The sequence below is a fragment of the Lutzomyia longipalpis genome, chromosome 2 (assembly GCF_024334085.1).
Source record: "Lutzomyia longipalpis isolate SR_M1_2022 chromosome 2, ASM2433408v1".
NCBI classification, from domain to species: Eukaryota; Metazoa; Arthropoda; class Insecta; order Diptera; family Psychodidae; genus Lutzomyia; species Lutzomyia longipalpis.
In genome coordinates, this window is record NC_074708.1 from 32,511,235 (window position 1) to 32,534,745 (window position 23,511).

At 37.9% G+C, this 23,511-nt stretch overlaps 1 protein-coding gene across 2 annotated transcripts; it reads right to left on the reverse strand.

Annotated features, from left to right (window-relative positions):
• Window positions 1–415: 415 nt before the first annotated feature.
• Window positions 416–5,404, reverse strand: LOC129790138 (uncharacterized). 2 transcript variants are annotated; one of them, XM_055827453.1, is made up of 5 exons: window positions 4,929–5,404; window positions 4,727–4,830; window positions 4,549–4,646; window positions 530–4,444; window positions 416–425 (listed from the first exon to the last, which is right to left on the reverse strand). In XM_055827453.1, the coding sequence occupies exon 4, from the start codon at window positions 4,373–4,375 to the stop codon at window positions 1,049–1,051; it is 3,327 nt and encodes a 1,108-aa protein (XP_055683428.1). In that variant the 5' UTR covers window positions 4,376–4,444; window positions 4,549–4,646; window positions 4,727–4,830; window positions 4,929–5,404; the 3' UTR covers window positions 416–425; window positions 530–1,048. The 2 variants fall into 2 exon arrangements, with proteins under 2 accessions (XP_055683428.1, XP_055683427.1); XM_055827452.1 differs by lacking the exon at window positions 416–425 and adding an exon at window positions 430–529 and having other exon boundaries at window positions 628–4,444.
• Between the last annotated feature and the right edge of the window lie 18,107 nt (window positions 5,405–23,511).

Genomic DNA, 23,511 nt, shown 5'->3' on the forward strand with positions numbered 1-23,511 from the left:
GTTTTGATGAGGAAAATAGGGGGAGTTGAGGGGTGAAAAAGTTGCAAGTTATGTTGTCAATTGCAGATGTATCGTGAAATGAAGACTTGAGATTTTTTTTATGCTTTCACCAAGCAGCATATAGCGAACATAGTTACATATAATCAATACCTACTCTACCTTTCAATTTTGTGGCAGAATTTAATAAGAATTCATGAAGATTTTTAACATAGATATTGGGCCTTATTCAGTGACCAAGAAACTCTTGAAATTCGCTTGAAATCTTGAAATTTCAGTAAAAAATTCAAATATTTCAAAAGTTTCTTGGTCGCTGAATAAGGCCCATTTTCACGAATTTTCACAAAGTCTGTTTTCAAAATTGTCTAGAAAAATCAATTCTTATGCTAAATTCCTGAAATTTTGCATTAGAAGTCTGTCACACGTACCTTTGTAAAGTGTAGTCGGAAAAGAAAAAGAATTAGAATTGCCTCCTCACTCCTTCAGCCCAAAAGCTCCTCCAAAGCTTCTCCACAATGATCCCCCTTCTCACCTTTGAGATTTGTGTTGAAAGAAAGAAATAATTAAGATAAAGAAATGTGCCTCTCTTCTCACTACTGATTCGCCCCTCACAAGCTCTGATATTCGCACCTTGAAATATACAGGTAAAAAGATAATTAATCCTTGGTCCTTGGTCCGGCGCGAAGGCCAGAAATTTTGTCGATTGCAGCAGCCGGAGAAATAGCGCCCCAAAGCCGATGAGGATGATGCAACACGGTCCGCAACGCGGTGGAAGGAAAATCCAATTTTCTTGACACAATCCACCAACTTTATTTAACAATAATAATTTTCCCTGCACCTCACACAACTATTTAACAATATTTTAATTTCTTATTTGATTTTTCACGACAATTTTGAACGATAATTTAATTTTTGGAAATATCCACTGAGAATTTCAATCTGTTCACTCTGAACGCCCAACCGGAAGTGGTTATGTGTGTATATAGTTGTCATCTTGAGCGATTGCTCAATATGACATCAAAATCCGGTAGAGTTGATCTTGGCGCTGAGATCATGGAAGGGGGCGATGAATATTTTCAAATTTGATTGGGTGAAATTTAACGGAATTTAACTTGCGGCCGCAACATTCTCCCCGGGCTGGACTACCGAAAGGAAGTCCAGAATCCTCATGCTGAGTGTGAAATGTATGAAGTCCGGAATGCGTCGCATAAATTCTCGCTTTGATGAAGGTATGAATGATCTTGTGTTCCACCTTTTCCACACCTCCCCGGGTTGCAAACCTTATGCACTCAACACACACAGATGTCAGGGTCGGCAGTATGTTGAACAACTTGAGGTTATTTTTGGGAATGGGCAGAATGATCAGATTCTTTGACAACAAATTTGGGTGTTTTCTCACAAGTGCCTTCAAGAGTTTTCTAACAATCCGCAGCACTATGAATCCGGAGTAGTTCACCGTATGAAATCGATGGATTAGGTTCCAGCATTGTGCTACAATTCTCCTTGGATAATCAATGAATGGGACTGACCAACACTTTGGAGGTTTAACAGGCCAGTTTAGAATCTTCAACCACAAATCATTGCCCCGGAATTTGGATGAAAATACTCCCCGGGGTATGAAATGTGCAGGGTTTGCTTTGGAATTGGATATGAAGAGTGTCATGTAGTTTTCGTTGAGCATTGTAGCGTAAGTTTTTCTTCCGTAGGCTTTAACATTTGGATCACAACACAAAAGATCAGCTGTGACTGGAAGGGTGAAGCATGGAATCCACCAAGGTGGTTTGAACAAGGCCGGATGCAACAATTCCTGAGAACAGCCATTTCGCGCTTGAATAACATTCCCAGGCGGACTCACATTCCAAGGGATCCTCAACTTTGAGACGATGGTTGCTATACTACGCTTGATTTCCACCTCCTGGGTGCCGTCCAGAAGAGAAGAAAGGAGACACTTTTCCGGAATGGAATCCCAGAACAATCCTGAGGCAATATTCCCGCGATTCCTGGGAAAATGTTGTTGGATGGATTTAGCATCATCGCCTGGATTCATTTGAGGTTGCGTCTCATTTGCCTTGGGCACAGATTTCCACAAATGGACGCAATTGGAGTCATCCTTCTTTAGTGAAATTGCATCTGAATCTTCCTGGACAGTTGCTTCGATCAGCAAGAACTTCGCCTCACACTGATGCTGAGTGACTTCCGTGCAAGCATTGGATGGGACTTCTTGTGGTAAGTGGGAAATTACTTGACAATGAGATTCTCCAAGCACGGGATTTCCTTTGTAGGGCAAATTCACGGAAAATCTATCTTCTGGTGTGCATGAATGTGTATCGACGACATTCCCTTCCGCGAATTCTGTCTCATGGGTAACTGAAATATTGTTTTGCAATCCCTCTGAGGTATTTTCCAATGTTGATGTGGTAGTATGGCAAACAACGCCCCCGTTGGTAGGCACAGAGTGTTGTTCCCCCACAATGGCATACCCAAAGACAGTCTCTCTCAAATGGGGCATTCCTGGGCCAAGAGAAATCACATTTGTGAGGAGACTAAACCAGAAGACATCTCCACCAACGATGATATCAATGGGCTTCTGGTCAGCCCAAAGCGGATCAGCGAGGGTCACATGTTGTGGAATGTCGTACTGCATTTTGTCGGTGATCCAGCCAGGTATGTTGCCCGTGGCCTTGGGCATGACCTGGCATTCAAATGTGAAGGTGTGTTCAGATATTTGGGAGCAAATGGTGGCAGTCATTTGGTGGCGAATCTTGGTCTGGTGACCTCCCACCCCAACAACTGCAACATTGGATTGGCGTTTTGGGATTCTGAGCTTCTGGGCAAGCTCACTGGTGATGACATTCACTTCCGCTCCTCCATCGAGAAGCAGACGGCACGGAACTCTTCTCCCATCAACATCAAGTACATCTACCCTGGCGGTCATCAAATATACTCGAGTTCTCTGGGCAGAAGCAACCCCCACCAGAGACGCGGAATTTGGAGGCGAGGGTTCGCTTACATTCTGGGTCGTTGGGTTTGGTGGTGTTGTAGGAACGGATGGATTGGGCGGATTGGTTGGATTGGTTGGATTGGTTTCATTGACAAACTTTTCGTGGAGAAGAATGTTGTGTTTGCCTTGGCATTTTCGGCATACTCGGAAGGTACAGCTGTTGGTCATGTGAGGATCTAGGCAGTTTCTACAAAGGCCAAGGCGTTTAACCACATCATATCTCTCGAAGGCGGACATCGACAAGAACTTTGGACATCTGTACAAAGGATGTAGGGCCTGTGCACAGCATTGACAGTTTGGTTTGGGAGCTTCCGATTGGGTTACAGCAAGTTGGCGTTGGTGAACATTTGATTTGGCAAACCTTTGGTTTCTTGGGGTAGGGCTGTCGTTCTCAGTGGTAGGATTCTCAGTGGAATTTTGGGCATCAACACATCTCTGCATAAGAAACTTCTTGAACATGGGTAAAGAGGGCACATCAGTTCCACATTCGCGTCCCCATAACACCTTTGATTCGGTATCCAATTTATCTAGCACAAATTGGACAATCCATGGATCTCTTCCTGTAATCTCCATTGCATCTAGGGCCATCACACTTTCAGACAGGGTGTTGTAGACTTGGTGCATGGCTTGGGTGTCGGATGAACTCACACGGGGGATGGAATAAAGGGATCGAATGTGGTCAGCAACAATTTCATTTTTCCGTTCAAATCGTTGCACTAAGAGGTCCCATGCGATAGGAAAATTTGTTGCGGTGGTACTCAGGTGCTTGATTGTGGAGGCAGCGTGGGAGGTGAGGGCAGACTTTAGATAATCAAGCTTCTGTACATCAGACAGGGCGGGGTGGTCAATAACGGAGGATTGAAATCGGTCTCTAAATGATAGCCAGTCGCTATATTTTCCATCAAACGCTGGGAGCTGTATTTGGGGCAATTTCGTGACGGTAGGAGGATGATAATTGGGGATTTGGCCACTTCCTTGGCCATGTGAGAGGGCATTCACAAGGTCCATCATGTATTTTTGATTCTGTTGCATAATCTCGCGCATGAAATCGCATAAATCTGATTTGGACTCACCAGCTGGATCAGAAGGGGCCTGTTGAAGCATAGATGTGATGTTGAGTGTAAGCGCATCACACCTGTCGAGAATTTCCTTTTGGTACTCCACTTCAGTCTTCTTTTTCTCCTCATCCTTTTGATCAGTGATGATTGTTGTTTGCACCACCAGAAACTTGTTTCTCATTTGCCCCACAAGCCTCAACTGGGATTCCAGGACCTCACGTGTCCCCAGGAGGGGTATTTCTGATTCGGTGAGGCCATTCACTAATCCCTCAATGCGGGTGATGGTTGAAACAATGCCACCTCTCTGCCTGAAGATCATGGTTGCGAGCTCTAGCTGATTCCTTCCCAATGAAGGCTCGAAGACGACCAGAAATTATGTCACACGTACCTTTGTAAAGTGTAGTCGGAAAAGAAAAAGAATTAGAATTGCCTCCTCACTCCTTCAGCCCAAAAGCTCCTCCAAAGCTTCTCCACAATGATCCCCCTTCTCACCTTTGAGATTTGTGTTGAAAGAAAGAAATAATTAAGATAAAGAAATGTGCCTCTCTTCTCACTACTGATTCGCCCCTCACAAGCTCTGATATTCGCACCTTGAAATATACAGGTAAAAAGATAATTAATCCTTGGTCCTTGCTCCGGCTCGAAGGACCAGAAATTATGTCACACGTACCTTTGTAAAGTGTAGTCGGAAAAGAAAAAGAATTAGAATTGCCTCCTCACTCCTTCAGCCCAAAAGCTCCTCCAAAGCTTCTCCACAATGATCCCCCTTCTCACCTTTGAGATTTGTGTTGAAAGAAAGAAATAATTAAGATAAAGAAATGTGCCTCTCTTCTCACTACTGATTCGCCCCTCACAAGCTCTGATATTCGCACCTTGAAATATACAGGTAAAAAGATAATTAATCCTTGGTCCTTGGTCCGGCGCGAAGGCCAGAAATTTTGTCGATTGCAGCAGCCGGAGAAATAGCGCCCCAAAGCCGATGAGGATGATGCAACACGGTCCGCAACGCGGTGGAAGGAAAATCCAATTTTCTTGACACAATCCACCAACTTTATTTAACAATAATAATTTTCCCTGCACCTCACACAACTATTTAACAATATTTTAATTTCTTATTTGATTTTTCACGACAATTTTGAACGATAATTTAATTTTTGGAAATATCCACTGAGAATTTCAATCTGTTCACTCTGAACGCCCAACCGGAAGTGGTTATGTGTGTATATAGTTGTCATCTTGAGCGATTGCTCAATATGACATCAAAATCCGGTAGAGTTGATCTTGGCGCTGAGATCATGGAAGGGGGCGATGAATATTTTCAAATTTGATTGGGTGAAATTTAACGGAATTTAACTTGCGGCCGCAACAAAGTCTTAAAACTCTTCCTAAAACGGTTTTATGCATTCAAAGCTTGTAAAATAAAATTTCCGAGTACACCAAATAATAAAAACATATCTGGGTTATTTTTTTTATCAATACAGATTCAATCCATTTAGATGTTTTTCAAAATTTATAACAAATAAATTGTTTAAAAACGATAAATAGAAACAATTGAGAGGGGGCTTGGAAGCAACCAGGCGTCTCCATCAACACACTTTTAATGATTCTAAGCTTGAAGGTTAGATAAAGAAGAGTCAAACGTTTAAAACTTCAATAATTAACGTTTTCAATAGACACTACAAACGTTAGAAAAAAAAAACAGAAAACGTCAAAAGACTTCAAACTTAGCGGAAAAGAAGCATTAAAATTTCACAAATTCTCAAAAGCTCCTTATTCGAATGCTGTAGCCTAATTTTTTTCGTAAATTACGATCTTTTAATCATTTTTTAAAAATTATTTTTAGCTTCTAAATTTAAAAAAAAATCCTAAAATATTCCCTATTTGATATCTTGTTGCGTCCTTATAACCCGGCGCCTCCATTGCATTTCAAAAAGCTCATTTCTCCTTAAAATAGTGACTACCAAAGAATTCCAAAACATCCCCACCCCACCTTTAATAAGCTTTCCTATAAAGATATTTGATCTAATGAAAATTCGGAAAATTCATATAATAACGAGGTAAATTGTCGCTTCGCTCCAATTTACCTCGCCCCGCTTCGCGGGGATTTGTTGCGCTTCGCGCAAATTTTAGAGAGAAAATAAATTGTGATGGTTTAAAGGCAGATTTGGGCCACTTATCAAACCCAAAAGAAAAAAATTGCAAAGAGAAGAAATCAATTTCATACAATACTTTAGGCGCCAAATTCAAAAATTTGCAAAAACTGCATGAAATCTCTATGGGGGCTACCTGAAGGGGGGCTTTGGGGGGGAAATGAATACGGCCATCTAAAACCGCCTGTTATAAGGAGCCTCTGTACCAAATTTCATCGCTATCGGATAAACGGTGTGGATTTGTATAGAAAAGTCGGAACGACGATTACCAACAAACAGGCCTTTCTTTATTATATAGATGGGAAGCTCTCATCGAAGGAAAAAGAAAAAATTTGCAAAGAGAAGAAATCATTTTCATACAACACTTTAGGCGCCAAATTCAAAAATTTGCAAAAACTGCATGAAATCTCTATGGGGGCTACCTGAAGGGGGGCTTTGGGGGGGAAATGAATACGGCCATCTAAAACCGCCTGTTATAAGGAGCCTCTGTACCAAATTTCATCGCTATCGGATAAACGGTGTGGATTTGTATAGAAAAGTCGGAACGACGATTACCAACAAACAGGCCTTTCTTTATTATATAGATGGGAAGCTCTCATCGAAGGAAAAAGAAAAAATTTGCAAAGAGAAGAAATCAATTTCATACAACACTTTAGGCGCCAAATTCAAAAATTTGCAAAAACTGCATGAAATCTCTATGGGGGCTATCTGAAGGGGGGCTTTGGGGGGAAAATGAATACGGCCATCTGAAACCGCCTGTTATAAGGAGACTCTGTACCAAATTTCATCGCGATCGGACAAACGGTGTGGATTTGTATAGAAAAGTCGGAACGACGTTCACCAACAAACAGACCTTTCTTTATTATATAGATAAGGAAAACATAAATAACCTCCGTAGTGTGCGTAAAAATGTCTTGAAAGCTGAGATTGGTACGGGCGGCGGTAGGAATGTTGAAAATGAAGTTCGTTTAGTTAACAACAAGAATGTAATGACAGAGTAGTGGTGGTGATGGGAGATGATGGGAATGGGAAATAAAAGGAATTGAACGAGAATATGGGGAACCGATAAAAGCGATTACACATATCTTCTATCCACAGCCACGGGCACCAAAACATCACGGAAAGAATGGGTATGTGCTGTGAGTTTAGGGTATGGGATGGTGTGACTTCCGTTTCTCCCCCGTAGTACGCTATGCTGCTGCTCTCCACCCACCCGCCCACACTTCAAACAGGGAGCCACGTTGCCTCTGTCGCAACCCCACCCGGTACACACATTTTTATAACACACCGTCGAGAAGTGTTGAGTGTCTGTCGCCCTATGCCAAGTACGGGGGAATCTTAACGATGGAAAAGTGAGCAACGATTGCATTCCATCCCTCTTAGTTTTATTGTGACTCAATACAGAAGAATTTGAGCTTTTCATTCCTTTCAATGCTACAATTTTATACGACTCTTTGTTCCATTTTCCTCCCCCTTCTCCCCTTGTATCCTGTGTGTGTAGCCCCCCGCCAGGATTTCTCTTCGGCACTTGAGTTTGCTCCCCCGGCACCCCATCCCATTGCCCTTTCAGCGAGATAATACAACTCGCACAATCATTGTTTTATATCTATAAAAGTCCCTGGCACTATCAAAAAGTCCCCGCACACCATAATACCAAAAGCAGCATAAATGAGATATCAGCACAATAATAATGGTGAGTTTTTCATGTTTCTGTCTTCAATCACAGAATCGTTTATTCTTGCGAAGAGACAATTGTGTGTGTCTGGGGCGAAAGGATAAAATGACCTCCTAAATGGACTTTTTCCTTTTCAAATGGAGACACACCGAAATATTGGACTGAAAGAAAATGATAAAAGTAAATTATGTTGCCACAATTTGGTCACCATGCGGTATCTTTTATGCGCACAATGGGTATATATACCCCCAAACTCGCCAAGCAATTCTTGACATGTGTTTGAAATTATTCCCCAAAATTGGTATTCAAGTACAATATTGTGTGGCATTCCCGTGTAGAAAATTTATTTTGTCTAATGGGTATCTAAATATTTATCTCGACATGTCAATAAATTCGGGGTAAATTATGTTTGAATGTTTTTTTTTCTTTATGTAAACTGGTCAGTAAGAAAAATATAAAAGTAAAAGTAAAGTAAAATATATATATATATAAATGCATAGATATATACATATAAAAATGCAAAGATAAATATATATAAACTGCAAAGATAAAAATTAAATATAGCATGGATGGAACAGTATAAAGCGAAAGAACGGTAAGTAAAACTTACGGGCTGTGATTCTTTCTTTGTCAGTTAAATGTGAAATTGACTGAAAATTGAGGATGGGCAAATTTTGAGGAGAGACTTACTCGCGAGCCGAATCACAGCCAACGCGCAGAAATTTTGAAGAAAGCCTTAATCGTGGCGGGCGTTGGCTGTGATTCGGCTCACGAGTAAGTCTCTCCTCAAAATTTGCCCATCCTCAATTTTCAGTCAATTTCACATTTAACTGACAAAGAAAGAATCACAGCCCGTAAGTTTTACTTACCGTTCTTTCGCTTTATACTGTTCCATCCATGCTATATTTAATTTTTATCTTTGCAGTTTATATATATTTATCTTTGCATTTTTATATGTATATATCTATGCATTTATATATATATATATTTTACTTTACTTTTACTTTTATATGTGTATATATAAAACGCCCCGCTTCGCGGGGCGTTGGTCTTATGCAACTCAAGATATGACATGTTAACTTTAAAACGCGATATCTCCGGAACGGCTACATAGATTTTCTTCATTTTTGGCATGATGAAAGATATTATAGCCAGCTATAACATATCAAAATTTGAAGCAATTCTATAAAGCGGTGCTCGAGATATTCATCGAAAACTCATCGAAAATTTTATTTTCGATTTTAGCGCCACTTGCGGTCATTTTTTGAACTTGCAATGTTCCGAGCAGTTGTAGGGCTCATTAATATCTTTCATTTGAGCCCGGGTTGATCAAAATCGGTCAAGCCGTTCTCGAGTTATGGCCGATTTTCGATGAAAAATTGTGGCGACCATATTGACTAAACGGCTTGACCGATTTTCGAAAATGAGGTATCGTTGGAAAGCTCTTGATGGCCCCTACAACATATCAAAATTTCAGATTTTTAGCTATTACAGGGGCTGAGATATAGCGAAAACAAAATTTAGGGGTTATTCAAAATGGCGGACGCGGGGGTGGGGGGTTGGATTTGACTTCATAATTGGATGTCTTCCACCCAATATATGAACTTTGCCGTTGACCGCAAGTCTCTATCTATCACCGTTCTCTTGTAGTTTAGCAAAAGGTTCCGGACGGCCGGCCGGCCGGACGGAAAGATTTTTGGCGCATACGTTTTTTGGAATGTAGGGACCCTAATTCGTGCTCATCCCGAGTTTGAGCCCGATCTGACGACTTTGCATTTTTGAGTGTACACAGAAGCTGTGCTTCTTTGAAGAAAGAATCACAGCTAATATATGTTATTGTCTCGACAATCGTAACGTTTAGGGACTCTTAAATCAGTTGGAGATTCTTAAATTTTAAGTAACTGAAAGGAATTAATTTAAATTAATTAATAAATTTTTTAATTTAATTTTAAAAATGAAACGAAAAAGTCATTTTCTTTATAATTTTAAAGATTGTCTTATTGCACAGTGTCTTATTCCTCAATTAGTTGGTATACCACAATCGTGGCATACCAAGTATTGTAATCGTCGGAAAAACCGACCATCTCAGATCGGGCTCAAACTTGGTATGAGCACGTTTTAGACATCCCACATTACGAAAGTGGTGGTGGAAAAATTTTGATCCGGCCGGCCGGCCTGCCGGTGCGCCAAACTTTCCCTTATAGCTTGAGAACGGTAACAGATAGAGACTTCCGGTTTGAAGTTTTCTATAGAAATGTGGGTGTAAAATTTCATTTTTTCGCATTTTCAAAATCCAAGATGGCCGCCGTCCGCCATTTTGAACTACTGTCAACCACTTCCCTTATAGCTAGCGATTTGAAATTTTAATATGTTGTAGAGCTCAGTGAGACGTTTTCATCAACAATTCATACTTGAAAATCGGTCTAGCGGTTTAGCAAATATGGCGGCCTAAAGCAAAAAGTGTTTTTTCGATATATCTCGAGAACGGCTTGACCGATTTTGACCATCTTGGTATCAAATGAAAGGTATTGAAAAGCCCTACAACTGTCTAGAACATTTCAATTTTCAAAAACATCCGCAAGAGGCGCTAAAATCAAAAACAAAAATTGCCTAACTTTAAGGGGCAATATCTCCGAACATCTGTTATAGATTTCCTTTAAATTTTGATATGTTGTAGCCTGACTCAATATCTTTCATCAGTCCGAAAATGAAGAAATTCTATGTCGCCGTTTAGAAGATATAGCCATTTGAAAAATTCTTGAATTTGAAAAGTTCTAAGAGCCATATCTCTTGAACCGCTTGTCCGATTTGACTCAACTTAGTATCAAATTAAAGGTTTTGCAATTATCTACGTCTTTCTAGAACATCAGAAACCTCTAGAACCATTCCTTCGGAACAAAAAGTGCAAAAAACTGTTTTGGTAGAACATAAATCCGCCATTTTGTGTTCTGGAGGTGACCTTGAAATGTATCAAAATATATGTCAGATTATAGCTTATTTCAATACCTTTCCAGAACTAGTCAAGAAATTTCTGTAGGTCTAATAGAACTTAAGATATAAGCATTTTAATCTGTCAAATTGCTAAATTTTACAAAAAATCGACTTTGCCTACTAATATTACTCACAAATTAAATTACAACGCATAGACTGACCCATCCGCGTTGTGGTATACCAACTCTAATAACTGGACGCGTTATGATTGACTTTATCTTCAAACAATCACCATAGTCCTGTCAGCACTAACCTACCAACTTAGTTTTACCCTTAAGCACGTTCTGAGGAGCCTGTGTAATTAAAAAACTACAAGGACTTCATGCAATAAAGAGGAAGGGAACAAAAGATTACTTGTGTAAGGTCTATTAAAAAATTGGGCATTTAGCACTTTGCGTGCAATGAGAATGATTCATTATGGGTGAAGTGTGTGACTTAGGTGACAGGTGTGAGGAGTTGGAGGGGGCCATTTAGTGGCCATTTTGAGTGAAATTCCAAATGCGAGAATATCCTTTTCACGCTTTTATGATTTATCTGGTGTTGGTGTCTGAGGGAGCACAAAAAAGCTCCTCGTTCGCATATCTGACAAACACTGCCCATAAAGCCCTTTAAGTGCCATTCATCATCAGGTGCACTACACACACCCCGTAATATGTATAATTAAAATTTTAATGAAATATACTCACCTTTCAAGAACACAACCCCACTTTCGCATTTTGATTATTCACACCTCTGGCGTTCGTAGAGTCAGCAACCGGAAGGGTGCTAAACCTCCGGGGGCTTTTCTCTACCCCCCCCCCATCCACCTCCTGTAGCATTCGTGAAAGATCCGTAAGGTGTATGGATGGGATTTTACCGAGGATTTTACAGCCGCCACCCGTATCTGTGGGGCTGATAAAATTTTGAGGAATATATAGAACAAGAATTTTACATAATGATAAAATTTTATATGAGCCTTTTATATCATTTTCCCATGGCATTTGCCATATTTTAATAAATCTGTTTCAACCCGCAAGAATTTCTGTGAATTTAAATAAGAGAAATTTGAATTCTACCACCATGTTCTGCATATCGTATCATCGCTCCTATTCCTACATCGCGCGCGCCCTTTAGGAGATTGAGAGGAAAAAAACTGAAAGGAGAACTTTTATATCCCATCAAGGAGTTTTATATCCATTGAAAAGGTTCTCGTTTGTATTATTTCCCGCGCACCATAGAGACAGGAGACTATTGAATGAGATTGTTATGTAATTAGGGATGTAAAAAGAAGGGAGGTAAAAAAAAAGGGATGTCAATTCATCATGTGACGCGAACTGTGAGAAAATTCTTCAAATTGCAAACTCCACGTATTGAATTGAAATATTGGCGATGACATTCCCTAATGCATTCGTTCTCGATATCTGTGTCATATAATCTCAATAGAAGAAACGACCGGGAAGACATTGAAGAAGTTATGGGGGGATGAGTGACGCATCCATGAGACGATATCGATATACCTCACAGCCATGTTCGTTCATGACAGTCCGATAATAAGCATATTGAACTAGAGACTGAGCTATATACATAGTTCTTCCTCCTTCCTTACCACATTTCTTGTAAATTTGATGCCTCAGTGTCAATTTTTCATAATACAAATTCCATAGAATAATTGACAATCAGAGATATGTAATTGTCACTGCTGTAGGTCGCAATAATACCTATCTAGGTTATCGATTTTGTAAAGTTTTTTTTCATGGAATTATTTTATGGAAATGTTGGAAATAAACAACTCTGCGAAAAATATATTGATACCATTTTGCAGGACGAATAAGAGCTTCAAAGCTTCGAGGGTATTGGAAATAAAATTCGCATGAAAAACTCTGTTTTAATGCAACTTTTAAATTGAGCTTTCAGCCCATTGGGGTAAGCTTACTGAAAGCTCTATTTCGGTCTATTTCTATCTATTTGTTTTTATCAATATCATAATATTTCTTAAAATTATTTTCACGCAATTTTACTTACATATACAGCAAAATACCTACACATATAGCCAGAGCTTTTCTCTTATCTCAAAATATTGAGGAAAAATTGCTGAAATTCTATCAAAATTCAATTCAATGCTGATTGTTTAGAAAATTTTCAAGCTCAACTTTCTGCCTAATTAAAATTCTAACGAAGTCAAAAAACAAATAAAAAGTCTATAAATAGTATAGTCTGAATCTTCAAAATCTTAATCACTTTCTTCAGTCTCCTGGTTTCCTCTAAACTTGCCTTTAAAAGTTTTCCCGTTTTCATAAAAATTTCACCAATACCCCACCACTGAAACTTGATTCGTTTAAACGTTTTAGCTGTTTTTCTCATAGAAAGAGCTTTTTCTACTTTCTTTTGGGGAATCTTTTGTTCTCTAATTCACTCACCTAGAAGTCTCTTAACTGTTCTTTATTTTGCGTGGGAATGTGCAGAATAAACTTGACAACGATGACTTATTCACTCCCACCCACATTCATCGCAATCACCCACATAGTGGCGACTTTTCCATCGAGTGGTGCTATTTATTCATATTTTTTGCATTCTTCCGCAACAATTTATAAAGACGTCAAATTTAGATATCATCACGCTCCTTGGAATTCGTCCATGTCAAGCCCCTGAGGGCTTTCCCAGCCAAATGTGTGTGTGTGTGGTGTTGGAAAATCCTTCAGTTGTGGGCTGAGAGAGAGGGGAGAGACGTGCCTAGACGCCTCAGGGGATGAGAGGAGTGAAGAAAAAAAAAATAGAAAGCAGCATTGGGTGGGAAAATGACGACGACATGACGAAAATTCATCCTCCTCGTAACCCCGCGTACTGGTGGAGACTTCTTTGTGTATATTTTTCATCCCAAAAACAACTCCCCTTTCCCCATAACCGAATGTTTTTTTTGCGCGGAGAGGTGGATACCCAACCCACCTCCTTGTTCGCGGCATCCAGCCAAATATATGCGAAAAAGCTCTACGGGTTTCGGGAAGCTTCCTGTCCCCAGTGGATGTGATGATGTCCCGACGATATTCAAATGCCGCATCTTATTACATTTAGATGATACTCACAGCAGAATATTTCACTCTGGTGAAATATTTACACGCCAACCGACACTTGCCGTGCCACTCGACTTTTCTGCCACGGCGGAATCTCCGAGGGAATGCCACCCCCGGAATGTGCCGTGTGGTCCAGCTGGTGTGCCGAAAGAAACCATATCTACCCCCCGCAAAAACACCCTCCCAACCCCTCCGACGCGAAAAGTAGAAAAATTCCAACCCATGACTCCTCCAGAAGGAGCGAGAGAACGAGTGCGAGGACTCCATACAGGGAGGGAGTCTTTCCCAGTGCGATTGAGATTCATTTGTCATGAATATTTTGTGATGTGACTGCTTGTGGCAGTTGCGGAGCAAATTTGATAATATTTCCCGTAATATATTTCGAAATAAGTAAAATGACATTAAAATATTGTCAGTAAATTTATGCGACGGTGGGGTCTACGAGGGTGGATGCCATGGAGATACTCTTCCCTGTGTGCTTTCCTCCCTCTCTGTAGAATTATTAGAGGGATGCTTTTGTATATATTTCTTTGTTTTCAGCGTATTTTTTTTTGCATGAAATTCTTTTGGTTTAGAATTTTTATTTTTACATTTGAAAAGAATATTTTGTTGTAGGAAATTCCTTAGTAATAGAACCCACACAAAAGGTTGTTATTTAATTTATTCTTTTATAAAAAAAAAATGAGATTAAAATAATTTTGAATTTATGTCGAATTTAGCTGGATTTAATGGATGAAAATTTTATAAAGGTGCCATGATATCAAGAAAATTCAATTAATTTATTTTAATTACAGAAAGGAGTTTATTCACCAACCGCGTTTAAAGAAAACCATCAAGTTAAGTAATTTCTTATGAGAAATAAAATAATAAATTAGATTCTGATAAAAATCTTTTCTTTTCTTTTCTAAAAACTTGAAAGATTGTTGTAAGATATAACAGATGGAGTTTTTAAACCGTTCTGATGTCGTTCTATAAAAGAAAAATAAAGAAAAAGTTGATGTTTTTTCTTATCAGAGACAGTCAATTAAAACGCCCGTCTTCACGCTTTCAGCGACGTTTTGGTTTATTTAAAACCATCATCAGGCTCTAAAACAAAATTTTAAATAAACCGAAACGTCGCTGAATACTTGTTGTTCCAGAAAACAGTCAGAAAGAATTATAAAGAGCCCTGAAAAAGTAATTTTCTTTTAAAAAACTCATTTAAACAAAGAAATAAAATCTTTTAACTGATGAATTGTAAGGAAAGAAATGAAAAGATTTGTAACAGAATCTACCCAAATACTCAAGAAAAGCTTTGGTTTTTCTTTTAAAAATATTTTGGCTATGTAGGCTTACACACCGTATTATTCCGGTTTTAGAATGCAGTATCCCTAAAGATTTTTTGCAGTATTCAGACAGTTTTCATGTACCTACAGTTCTTATGCAAATTTTCAAGCATTTTTCATAAAATATCCGTGAGTAACATGTGCAACATCAGTGCAAATCAATGCAGTACTTATATGCAATACTATCGTAGCTATACAACGCAGCTTTGCAGTAAATGTATCTGAATTTTCTTTGCAGTTTTCATTTTGTTTAATGAAATTAATTTTAAAAGCTCATATTTGAGTTCAATCTCCCTTTCAATCCAAAAACTCAAACCACGCGAAAACCTTACATAATCAAAGATTAATCAATGCAGTTTGTATTAAAAAAAAAAAAGAAGAAAATCCTTCGATTTCAGATTCAACCAAGGAGATTCTCCAGATTAATTCATAAAATTAAATTAGTTCAACTACCTTCTTCTCGCGAGAAGTCAATAAAACGATGAAGAAGAACCAAAGTTTGAGTTTCACAGACTGTGGGAATTAACTTCTCTACATCGGAGTAAGGATGGAAAGTCCCCAGAGACAGGGTGTTGGTGGTGGTGAGTAAAGGGAGTGCAAGAGATTGGCATATAAGGGGATTTTAAGAAGTGGAAAATGGAAAACTAACATGATAGCACACACACACAAGTTGCAGCAGAGAAAAGAATGAATCTATGGCGTTGGAGATTCATTTCCTCAGCTAATAAATGCACCAACATTGCATGGCTGCCAGGGGGGGGGGGGGTGAGGGGTGGAAAACTCAATTTTTCTCCACCCAACCCACCATGTAAATATGCTTGGCTGGGTGCTGCTGAAATGAACATGAAAACTTAATCAAATACATTTCCTCTCGCTTATCTTCTTACTTTTCGGACGCGAATTTTCATAGTACCAACATTTTTCACCGTGTGAGGAAAATTCGTCTTTTTTTCAGCTTCATTTTCACTGTGACTTTTCTCCGCATTTTTGTGTGTGAAAATTCACTTTAGTGAGGATTTGCCAGCATTGATTTGCCCAAAATTCTACGAATATTTTAAAATAGAAACAACCATTATATTCAGAAAAGGTTGAACCGAAGAATATATATAATTTAAAATTATAGAAAATATCTATAACAGTCGTAGAAATATCTCTCTCATTGAAATTGAAGAAGAAGAAAAAAACGTGGAAGCGGATTATATTGAAAAAGTCTTGAGACGTGTGTGTGGGGGTGGAAATCAGCTTAGAAAATTTAATCTTAAACATTGAAACATGGCTGCAAGAATAGGCCCCCGTGAGAAGGTTCAATGAGTATATTCTTGGGTAAAAATGAACGCACGGCTGTGTGAGGAAGCGATAGAAAATCCCATTATATATTTTTTTTTCTCGCAACACACTTTTGCCCAATCTCTGAATTATTCAATTGAATCCATTTCCCATGCTTTCACCCTTAATACATTTCTGCATCATTTCTTGTCGCTCCTCCTGTGTGTCCAGACGAGTCATCATTCGGGCTGGCATCATCATTATTTATCATCCACAGACACAATTTTATGTGCGGGGATATACCGAAGAAGGAACTTGTGGCAACTTGGGGGGATGGGTGGTGGGTGCCAGGAAGGACGCGTCAACAGAGAGTACCGCCCACGCTTTATTTGATTTATTTCCGCTGAATAAGGGGTTTAATTTTTATATGAGGGCGGAAAAGGGAGATTCTCACGATTGTTTGCTTTTTAGAAAGTGCCCCAGCATTTTCTGCAAAGGAAAGAGAGACCCCACAGAAAATCCTCTTTGTCCACAGAAGACTCCACACTGTGAGTAAATCGGAAGTAATATCCTTCCTGCAATACTCTTAGTCATGATTTTATCCTTTTGACATTTTGCTTTTTTTTAATACTGTAAAAATTTTAAGATCTTCTTTGAAGAATAGCAAAAGGGCAAAGAATAATAAAAAAATTATTAGATAATTTTTTTATGTGGTGTTTTATTTTCTTAAAATTTAATAAAACTTATTTATTTATTTAATAAATTTATTATACGCTTCAAGGAGGTATTTTGAGATTTTTTTATTCTAACTACTTTGCATTTTTTATAATAGAAACATTTGACAAATTTTTTGTAACTTTTGGATGTTAATTTTTAACGTTAAACGTTTTCTTTTTTTAAAGTTTTTTTAAAGTTTAACGTTTCTTCTCTAACGTTTGACATTTCTTTTAACCGTTCGTACACCATGACCAAAACTCTTACGCGCATTGCCATGGGGAAGGTGACCGACCCCATAGACTTCTTCGCAAAATAAACAAATTCTTGAGGTCAAATGATTTTAAATAGACTGCTTGGTACATTGTAAGAAGTCTTTCGTTCATTTTATAACACATAGGGGAATCATCAGCAATGATGGCACCCCCTTTATTAAATAAATAAATAAATAAATAAATAATTTTATAACACAAAAATAATTTTTAAACAGATTTTTTTAAAGTTATAATCGTCAACAAAAAGACAAAGAGAAGAAAAATGGAATAAAGACCGTTACACCAATTTTTGAAATCCCACTTCTTATTTTTGTTAACCCTCCGTATACTATGAGGGGTAGGAAACCGACCACAGAGCTATATTTCGATTAATTGCGCATTACTTCCCTAAGGTATGGAACCAAACTTCTGGAAATAAGTTTTTTTTTGTATTCGAAAATTTCCTTTCTAAAAGGATGAAAATAATTTCTTTGGCTATTACTGGAAAACTGAACTTTCTGAACTTTTGGGAATACTTTAGATATCCAGTCAGCCTATTTAGCCACGCCACACTGGCTTATTTTCAATTTTAGAAAATAAAGGAATATTCAAGGAAAAGAAAGTCAATCATAACGCGTCCAGTTATAAGAGTTGGTGTTCCACAACGTGTAGAAGTTTGTTTATGCGTTGTAATACTATTTGTGAGCAATATTAGTAGGCAAAGTTGAATTTTTTTGTGAAATTCAGCAATTTGATGCAAAAAATGGTGATATCTCTAGTTCTATAACACCTACAGAAATTTCGTGACTAGTTTTGGACAGGTCTTGAAATAAGCTATAATTTGACATATATCTCAATGATTTTCAAGGTCACCTCTGGAACACAAAATGGCGGTTTTTTGTTTCACAAAAAGAGTTTTTCGCATTTTTCGTCCTAAAGGAATGGTTCTAGAGGTTTATGATGTTTTAGAAAGTTGTAGATAATTGCAAAACCTTTAATTTGATACTAAGATGAGCCAAATCGGACAAGCGGTTCAAGAGATATGGCTCTTAGAACTTTTCAAATTCAAGAATTTTTCAAATGGCCATATCTTCTAAACGGCGACATAGATTTTCTTCATTTTCGGACTGGTGACAGATATTGAGTCAGGCTACAACATATCAAAATTTAAAGGAAATCTATAACAGATGTTCGGAGATATAGCCCCTTAAAGTTAGGCAATTTTTGTTTTTGTTTTTAGCGCCTCTTGCGGATGTTCTTGAAACTTGAAATGTTCTAAACAGTTGTAGGGCTTCTCAATACCTTTCATTTGATATCAAGATGGTCAAAATCGGTCAAGCCGTTCTCGAGTTATATTGAAAAAACACTTTTTGCTTTAGACCGCCATATTTGCTAAACCGCTTGACCGATTTTCAAGTATGAATTATTGATGAAAACGTCTCACTGAGCTCTACAACTTACTAAAATTTCAGACCTCTAGCTATAAGGAAAGTGGTTGACAATGTTTCAAAATGGCGGACAGCGGCCATCTTGGATTTTGAAAATGCGAAAAAACAAAATTTTACACCCACATTTCTATAGAAAACTTCAAACCTGAAGGCTCTATCTCTTACCGTTCTCGAGATATAAGGCAAAGTTTGGGCGACCGGCCGGCAGGACGGCCGGCAGGACGGCCGGCCGGCAGGCCGGCCGGATCAAAAATTTTCCACCACCATTTTCGTAATGTGGGATGTCTAAAACGTGCTCATACCAAGTTTGAGCCCGATCTGAGGAGGTCGGTTTTTCCGACGATTACAATACTTGGTGTTGGCCACGAAGTGGAACACCAACTAATATTTATTCCGATGCAGACTATGTGCACAATATTATTATTTTATCAAAGTAAAAAATTTACAGATCCTCTTTAGTCCTCATTTAAGATTTTAAACAATTTTAAGCTTTTTAAAGACAAAAAGCTCTTTAAAGTTCTTGTAAGCTTTATAATAGCCCCCACAAGAGTCATCCATGCGTGTGATTCTGCCAGATTTTCCGTGACTAAACCTCACCTGATTCATATCCATAAAAATCCATCCTGGGATCCTCTGGCATATCAATGGGAAGAGACGAAATGGCATAACCATTTATTGGGTCATAAAATAGCAGTGTGAAGAAGAAAGTTTGCATCTTGGTGCAATTTGATGCGAGATTAAATCTCGAGTGTGATGTTTATTGAATCCATTTGCGGGTGTTGGGAATTTTATGCACTCTACCTACCCCACAGGGTGGGGGGAGGGGTGCAAAATGTGCGCATGCATTTCTTCTGACAAATACGATAAAGCTCCCACGGTCCGCGTGATTTGCTACACTGATTTTTATCCATTTTCAATTAATAGCCATTATCAGATTAAACTGATAAATCCAATAAATATCATATTCAATAGGTGCGCGTTTATTTTTTTCGTTAACCCATTAAGCATGCTAATTCTGCTGAAATTGTTATCAAATACCCCATGCGATTGCACACCGCGTGACACAGTGTTCACGATAAATTTTGCAAAACCCAACAAAGCCACACACACTGAATTGCGAAATTTGCAGAAAAAATGGGCATACCTACCCTACTACCTACATATATATCCGCCAACGCATCGTAAAAAGCGATAGAATAATAAACAAATGTATTGATTTACAAAGTGGGGTGTTTAGTAATTGATAAAAACTGTGAAAAAAGCTGCATACAGAGTCATTTCAGCATCACACAGAGTTTATTTGAATTTCATTTGCCGCAGGACAAAAATTCTCCTACTTTTATTTTCTAGTTCTGTGTTTATCTCTTTGATTTGTTCTTTGGGAGTTAAATTTGAAATGGATCTACAGAAATTTGAGAAAAAATGTTTTTTTTTGTACAAAATAGTAAACATTTTGTTTTTTAATTACACTTAATTTACAGTTTTTAATGGCAGTTTGCAGTTTTTTACTGACTAAACTTATGTCTAGGACATTGCAAATTCCAAAAATGGCCGAAAGAGGAGCTGAAATCGAAAATGAATTTCTCTAAAATACCTTTGCGAAAGTTGATTTTATATTATTCAAAAGTTTTAAAAATACAGATAAAATTAATTTGTTAAAGGTTTGTAAATTTTCATATTTTTTCCGGAAAGTTGATTTCTAGTTTTGTAAAAATTGCTTTCAGGTCCATTTAGGAGAAAATTTGTTAAAATTGAACTTATTTCCTTTCTTCAACGCATTCTTGCCTTATGAAAAAATTCTTTATATTAACTAACACTTTACCTATAAAATGTTAGTTTTCTCCATGATTTCTCAAATAAATGTGGAATTATCTATCATGGTAATTTGATTCTCACGGATAGATATTTTTGATTTCTTTTTTTACATAACTCTGTAGAAAATTACAAAATCCTACAAATCTCTGCTGGGGTATCCTGGGCAACATAAAATGTTACGGATAAACCACAATAGACATTCCTGGAACGCTGCTAAATAACGGAAATTGATTCTCACGGATACAAAAATTTTCTCATGGATAGAAAATATTTCTCACGGATAGAAAATTTTTCTCACGGATAGAATTTTTTTTTTGATTTTTTTACATAACTTTGGAAAATTACAAAATCGTGCAAATCTCTTTTGGGGCAGATAATGATTAGGCGCATAGTGTGAGAAAAGGAATTTTTTATCGGAATATTCGTATTTTTGCAGTTAAAAATTCTTGCTTTTCATTTAAAAGGCATTGAAATTGATCAATAGAAAGTAAATTATAGGTGTATTTATGGGAGGAAATGAGAAAATTTGTGAAAAATAGAAAAAAAAACATAGCGTTTGCAAGTTTGACCGTTACACCAATTTTTGAATTCTTACATTTTTTACATTTTTGTTAGGAAAAAAATTTTTTGTGGTCGAAACGAATTGAAAATACATGAACATCTCAGATCTTATGTCGAAAAGATTGGTTTATAATCTATTAATAATGCAAAATAACAAAATATAGCTCTGGGGTCATTTACATACCCCTTCATGGCAATGTGAGGGTTAAAAAAATTAAATCACTTAGGAAATTAGTTAAAATAAAAATTATTAGCTGGAAACTCAGAGCATAATCGGTACCTTGGCATCATCATAGATAGAAATCTTGAATTCAGGAGACATGTAGATGGAGTGATCGCTAAGGTGTCGGCAGCAACCGGTGCAGTGAGGCGCTCAATTAACAAAAGTGTAAATGAATGTACAAGACGAACTATTTACTATTCCATGATTCACTCTATTTTGTCCTACGGGGCGATGATATGGGGCGTGTGTGTCAATTCTGAAACTTTAAACAAAATCCAAAGAGCACAAAATAAAGCTATAAAAACAATTTTTCAATTACCTAGGCGCACAAGCTCAGACTATCTTTATAAACATTACAAAATAAACCATATAGAAAATATTATAAAACTCCAACAGGTCACACACATACACAAAATCCTAAAATCTCAATTCCACACCAATCAAACACTTTTACCTCATCTTAATAAAAAGAACACTAGACAAATTAAACCACTCCAAAACAGCATCCCCAAAACAACAAAATTTGGCAATAAATCAGTTAAATATAATGCAATTAACTCCTACAATGGCCTAATTCTCCACTACCCAGAATTGCAAGATGTAGAAAATGTAAATTCATTTAAATCAAAAGCAAACTTATTGTTATCTTAGTCTATTGGTTTCTTTTTTTTTTTTTTTTTTTTTGTTTTGTCAGTCACTTTGATCTTTTTTGCTTGCCACACGCCCCTCATTAGACACTCATCTATATAATAAAGAAAGGCCTGTTTGTTGGTAATCGTCGTTCCGACTTTTCTATACAAATCCACACCGTTTATCCGATAGCGATGAAATTTGGTACAGAGGCTCCTTATAACAGGCCGTTTCAGATGGCCGTATTCATTTTCCCCCCAAAGCCCCCCTTCAGGTAGCCCCCATAGAGATTTCATGCAGTTTGTGCAAATTTTTGAATTTGGCGCCTAAAGTGTTGTATGAAAATGATTTCTTCTCTTTGCAATTTTTTTTTCTTTTTCGTTCGATGAGAGCTTCCCATCTATATAATAAAGAAAGGCCTGTTTGTTGGTAATCGTCGTTCCGACTTTTCTATACAAATCCACACCGTTTATCCGATAGCGATGAAATTTGGTACAGAGGCTCCTTATAACAGGCCGTTTCAGATGGCCGTATTCATTTTCCCCCCAAAGCCCCCCTTCAGGTAGCCCCCATAGAGATTTCATGCAGTTTGTGCAAATTTTTGAATTTGGCGCCTAAAGTGTTGTATGAAAATGATTTCTTCTCTTTGCATTTTTTTTTTCTTTTTCGTTCGATGAGAGCTTCCCATCTATATAATAAAGAAAGGTCTGTTTGTTGGTAATCGTCGTTCCGACTTTTCTATACAAATCCACACCGTTTATCCGATCGCGATGAAATTTGGTACAGAGGCTCCTTATAACAGGCCGTTTCAGATGGCCGTATTCATTTCCCCCCCAAAGCCCCCCTTCAGGTAGCCCCCATAGAGATTTCATGCAGTTTGTGCAAATTTTTGAATTTGGCGCCTAAAGTGTTGTATGAAAATGATTTCTTCTCTTTGCATTTTTTTTTTCTTTTTCGTTCGATGAGAGCTTCCCATCTATATAATAAAGAAAGGTCTGTTTGTTGGTAATCGTCGTTCCGACTTTTCTATACAAATCCACACCGTTTATCCGATCACGATGAAATTTGGTACAGAGGCTCCTTATAACAGGCCGTTTCAGATGGCCGTATTCATTTCCCCCCCAAAGCCCCCCTTCAGGTAGCCCCCATAGAGATTTCATGCAGTTTTTGCAAATTTTTGAATTTGGCGCCTAAAGTGTTGTATGAATTTGATTTCTTCTCTTCGAAATTTTTCTCCGGGATTTATAAGTGGCCTCAATCAAACCATCACAATTTTTTTTCCTATAAAATTTGCGCGAAGCGCAACAAATCCCCGCGAAGCGGGGCGAGGTAAATTGGAGCGAAGCGACAATTTAC

What these genes read in the sequence shown, in the direction of transcription:
- LOC129790138 (XM_055827453.1), bottom strand. Translation starts at nt 4,375, where the DNA reads ATGATCTTCAGGCAGAGAGGTGGCATTGTTTCAACCATCACCCGCATT.